Raw genomic sequence first — 5,960 nt, forward strand, 5'->3', positions numbered from 1 at the left:
GGAATTTTGATAAGCATGTTAAATTATTCAACCATTTAGGGAAAGTCTTTAGAAATATCCAGAGGACTGACTTATTTCACTTAGCACAATACCCTCTAGTTCTATCCACATCATTGCAAATAGCAAGATTTCATCCTTTTTTAAGGCTGAGTAATATTCCTGTGTGTGTGTGTGTGTGTGTGTGTGTACACCGTATCTTCTTTATCCATTCATCTGTCAATGTGCACTTGGGCTCTTTCCATAGTTTGTCTATTTTGATATTGCTGCTGTAAACATCAGGGTGCATGTGCCCTTTCAAATCAGTATTTTTGTATTGCTGCATCATAGGGTTCTATTTTTAACTTTTGAGGAACCATATGTTTTCACTCATATGAGGAATTTAAGAAAGAAAACAGATGCACTTAGTGGAAAGGAAGGAAAGATAAAGTAAGATGAAAGCAGAGAGGGAGACAAACCATAAGAGACTCTTAACTCTAGAAATCAAACTGAGGGTTGCTGGAAGGGAGGTGGGTGGCAGGCTGGGGTAACTGGGTGCTGGGCACTAAGGAGGGCAGTTGATTAAATGAGCACTGGGTGTTATATACAACTGGTGAATCACTAAATTCTACACCTGAACCTAATAATACAGTATATGTTAACCAAATTGAATTTTAAAAAAAATTTTAAAGAAATATCTTAAGGAAACTAGGTATACTCATATACCCATAATTTTAGCCTAAGTATAAAACATTCTTTTCACTATGAAATGTATAAATTTATAAATGAAGAAAAGTACTAACCAAAATATCTTTCAGCCTCACGAGAATACCAATCTTGTAATGTCTCCGTATGTAATATAATAATAGAGAGCAATGAAAATAAAATGAATTACTGCTAAAACCAAGACTTTTGAACCTCAAAAGCACAAAGATGGAAAAACAATCAAGACACAAAATGTACACATTAAAATTTGACTTTTAACTTGTTGAAAAATAAGAAAATTTACCAACTGGATAGGGATACATATAGGTGATACCAACACTAGATCCCACTCTCCATTTTAGAGGGCAAATGTGATCAAATACTGGCAACCTCACAGGATTCAACCTAACAGAAGAACATCGAACAAAATGATAAATACAAAGTTTGGCACAGTGTTTGTTACTGGAGAGGGAGGGTAATGCGGCTGGGACATCAACAAATGGATTGGCTGTAGCACTGCTTCATGTCTTCACCTGGGTGAGAGCTTTGTGTTTTACTATGCTATTTTTTTAAACCATATGTGTATATATATATATGGTTTTTGTATTTTGTGTGTGTGTGTGTGTATATACATACATATATATGTATATATAAAATAGTATATATATATACTATTTTGTATGTATTTTAACAAGAGAACTTGTTAGGAAAGGTTTCACATTCCAGATTCTAAATACATCCTTCCACAGATGTCGTCCATATGTTGCAAACATCTGGACCATAAGGGGAGCCAGACCCAGGAGGAAGCCACCACGTGGAGGAATAAATGAAGCCTTACTGTCCCATTCTTGTATATCCCTACTGCTGAAGTCTTTACAATGAAAGAGAACTCTTTTTTTTTTTACAGCTTTACAGAGGTATAATTAGCACAACTGTATAAAGTTAAGGTGTACAATGTGATGACTCAATTTATGTATGCACCATGCACTGACTGCAACAGGAAAGCTAATGAACACATCCATTACCTCACAACCCTCTTTATGTTTTGAGCATCGTAGAGTCAGGATTTCTTTTTCTTATTACAACCAAAGACCTTCTCACTAGTAACATTTAATTAACTCCTAAAATGCCAAACCACTAAGATAATCTAATAATGCCAGTTTATATGTCCTAGAACTGAATGTAGTGGTTGCTGATGCTGCCCTACACAGGTACACTTTCCAGTGATTGGAATTGGTGATTACTGAATTAGGGTGTAAAATCTCAGCACCTGGCCTCCTAGTAGTTTCAACACTGGAGTGTGATTCTCATGACATGACCCTAGAATCAGGCAGACTCACAACATCCTTATTTAAATTCTTTCCCTGTTCTGTCCACCCTATCCCACTTCTCTTCTGAAAACAAACCTCACAAAATTACTACTACAAGAACCCCTGACTCAGGTTCTGCTTTTAGGGACTCTGACTCAGAAATTGAGGTCAGAGATTTGAAATCACTTGCTAAACACCATATTGCTAGATAAAGTGCAAATTAGTTTTCCACATCAAATTAAAATGCACATGGCCATTATGCTATATTGTAATTTTGGAAGAAGTTGATGATGCGAGAATCAGATATTCTGGCTCATTATGTATTTTTGTTACTTTGACTCATTCTAGAAACCAGTCCAATGCCAATGACACAATCACCGAAGAGGTGTCCTACTTGTAAGTTTCTTCAAGGCTCCCTTCATGTCCCTGTTTCTCAGGCTGTAGATGAAGGGATTCATCATTTGAGGGACAACAGTGTACATCACTGAGGCCACCGCAGTGTTTCTGGAAGAGTTAGTAAAAGCAGAACTAATATATACCCCCAAACCTGTCCCATAAAACAAAGACACAACTGACAGGTGAGACCCACAGGTCGAAAAAGCTTTATACTTTCCACCTGCTGATGGAATTCTCAAAACAGAGGACACTATCTGAGTGTAAGAGAAAATGATTCCACACAGAGGAATACCACCAAATATGCTAGTTGCAAAATATATCAGGATGTTATTGATGAGGGTGTCAGAACATGCAAGCTGGATGACCTGAACAACTTCACAGAAGAAGAGAGGGATTTTGAGGTCTGTGCAGAAGGTCAGTTGCAACACCATCAAACTGTGCGTCAGGGCATCCACAATGTTAACGCATAGGGAGAGTAGAACCAGCAGGCCACAGAGGCGGGAGTTCATAATGACTGTGTACCTCAGTGGATGACAAATGGCCACATAGCGGTCATAGGCCATTACTGCAAGAAGAAAACCTTCCAAACCACCAAAAGCCAGGACAAAGTAGATCTGTGTGAGGCAGCCTGCATAACTGATGCTCTGATTCTGTGCTTGGATGTTCACCAGCATCTTTGGGACAGTGGTTGTGCTTAAGCAGATGTCAGTAAAGGACAGGTTGGAGAGGAAGAAGTACATGGGAGTGTGGAGGTGGGAGTCAGAGATGACAGCCAGGATGATGAGCAGGTTTCCCAGGATGGTGACCAGGTATATGGACAGAAACAGAATGAAGAGAAAGGGCTTCAATTCTGGATTCTCTGTCACTTCCATGAGAAGGAATTCTGAAACCCCTGTTTTGTTTCTGAGTCCCATGTTGTTGATGAATCTGACAGAGAAGGTGGAATGACAGCACAATCAAATGTGTGTTTTCTAGACCAGCAGGAGAAGCATCACCAGAGACAAACACTGTCTTGGGATGGGACGGAGACTAGTAGAGAAGAGTAAGAAGTAGGTGCCTTCAGGATGCCTGGGTGGCTCAGCCAGTTAAGTGCCTGCCTTTGGCTTGGGGCATGATCCCAGGGTTCTGGGATCAAGTCCCAAAATGGGCTCCCTGCTCAGCAGGGTGTCTGCTTCTCCCTCTGCCTTGCTGTTCCCCCCTGCTTCTGCTCTATAGCTTACGCTCTCTCTCTCTCTCTGACAAATAAAATCTTTAAAAAAAGTAGGTGCCTTCTGTATGTAATTATTCTGTTCCTTTAACAAAAGCCCGAAGCTGATACAGCATAGTGTCATCCATGTTAATTCCCAAAAGGGTAAAGAGATGGCCATTAAAAAAAAAAGTTACACTATATATACTGTTCTGATTACTTGAAACATTTTGTAATTTTACAAAGAGAAACAGACTGGGGAGGCAGTTGAAGATTCTGTCTGGCTCACTAAAGACCTCAGAGGCAAGCAACTGAGATAATACATAAGTATGTCAAGAACCAGGAATATTTTATTGATGTACAATACACATAATAAAAATACACCATCTACAAATCTAAAAAAAAATCCCAGGAATGGGAAGATGAAGTGAACTTTACCAAACTTCCTGCCTCCCACAACCACCAGATTGCAAGTAAATGTCAGATAATTTTATAACAGCCATCCTGTTTTATAAAAATACATTTCTACACAGTAGGAAAATGGTCCTGGCTATAGTGTATATAGTACAGTATGATATTATCATACTGTACTTGAGATTGGGGTAAAGTACAAGGAAACATGTGAAGAAGATGACATGCAGGAGGACCCTGGTGACATGGTTCTAGTCATTTGATGCATGAAGTATTCACAGCTTCCTCTGGATGGAACTGTAATAAAATATCTACCCTCATTTCCAAACATTGACTAACGGACATCAGATTACCTGGTGGCCATCGCAGAATGATTTGACATTTTCTCTGAATGTACCAAATGGAAGATCAATACTCAGGAAGGGCAGAAAGACTGAGTTAACCTTCAGGCTCCAGGGCAAGAAGGATCATCTGTGAGATGAGGCTCAGATGTACTACTTCTTTTCTGGAGAAGAACTGTTGAAGCAAGTGGTCACAGGCAGACTGCAGTGTCTGTATCCCTAGAGGTTCAACTTCCAGAGCTCCTCATTAGCCAAGCAATTTTACTGTCACTGTGATCCAGGGCAGTGAAAATCCTTCAAGGCCAAGACTCCAGAGGGAGAAATTCAGGATGACTGCTTTTCTGATTCTGAGGCTGGGTATGGACCATTCACCATATAATATGTATAAATAAATGGGAAAAAATCTTGAAATGTATATGGAATCACAAAGACTCCAAGGAGGCAAAGCAATCTTGAACAAGAAAAACAAAGCAGGAGGAACTACACTTCCTTTTATCAAGCTACATATCAAAACTATAGTAATCATAACAGTGTAATACTTGCATAAAAGGGGGTGCCTGGGTGGCTCAGTGGGTTAAAGCCTCTGCCTTTGGCTTGGGTCATGATCTCGGGTTCCTGGGAGCGAGCCCCACATCAGTCTCTCTGCTCAGCAGGAGCCTGCTTCCTCCCCGCTCTCTCTCTGCCTGCTTGTGATCTCTGTCTATCAAATAAATAAATAAATAAAATTTTAAAAAATACTGGCATAATCTCTTCCAGTCCCATCCATGTTGCTACAAAAGTTGGTATTCATCCTTTCTGATGGAGGCCTAATACTCCATAGTGTATATGGACCACATCTTCCTTATCCATTCTTCCGTTGAAGGGCATCTTGTTTTTTTTTTTTTTTTAATTTTTAATTTATTTTTTATTTTTTTTATAAACATATAATGTATTTTTATCCCCAGGGGTACAGGTCTGTGAATCGCCAGGTTTACACACTTCACAGCACTCACCATAGCACATACCTTCCCCAATGTCCATAACCCCACTCCCCCTCTCCCACCCCCCCTCTCCCCCCAGCAGCCCTCAGTTTGTTTTGTGAGATTAAGAGTCACTTATGGTTTTTCTCTCTCCCAATCCCATCTTGTTTCATTTATTCTTCTCCTACCCCCTAACACCCCATGTTGCATCTCCACGTCCTCATATCAGGGAGATCATATGATAGTTGTCTTTCTCTGATTGACTTATTTCACTAAGCATGAGGTCATCTTAGTTCTTTCCACAGTTTGGTGACCGTGGTCATTGCTGCTGTAAACATTGGGGTACAGATGGCCCTTCTTTTCACTACATCTGTATCTTTGGGGTAAATACCCAGAAGTGCAATTGCAGGGTCATAGGGAAGCTCTATTTTTAATTTCTTGAGGAATCTCCACACTGTTGGCTGCACCAACTTGCATTCCCACCAACAGTGTAAGAGGGTTCCCCTTTCTCCACATCCTCTCCAACACATGTTGTTTCCTGTCTTGATAATTTTGGCCATTCTAACTGGTGTAAGGTGGTATCTCAATGTGGTTTTGATTTGACTCTCCCTGATGGCTAATGATGATGAACATTTTTTCATGTGTCTGTTAGCCATTTGTATGTCTTCCTTGGAGA

General features: G+C 40.0%; 1 protein-coding gene across 1 annotated transcript; it reads right to left on the reverse strand.

The window, feature by feature from the left end:
• Positions 1-2,365: 2,365 nt before the first annotated feature.
• LOC123932834 (olfactory receptor 7G2-like) lies at positions 2,366-3,319 on the reverse strand. Its single transcript, XM_045991477.1, has one exon. It carries the CDS (start codon positions 3,299-3,301, stop codon positions 2,366-2,368), a length of 936 nt encoding a protein of 311 aa, XP_045847433.1. The 5' UTR covers positions 3,302-3,319.
• Between the last annotated feature and the right edge of the window lie 2,641 nt (positions 3,320-5,960).

Source organism: Meles meles, chromosome 20 (assembly GCF_922984935.1).
Source record: "Meles meles chromosome 20, mMelMel3.1 paternal haplotype, whole genome shotgun sequence".
Lineage (NCBI taxonomy): Eukaryota > Metazoa > Chordata > Mammalia > Carnivora > Mustelidae > Meles > Meles meles.

What these genes read in the sequence shown, in the direction of transcription:
- LOC123932834 (XM_045991477.1), bottom strand. Translation starts at nt 3,301, where the DNA reads ATGGGACTCAGAAACAAAACAGGGGTTTCAGAATTCCTTCTCATGGAA.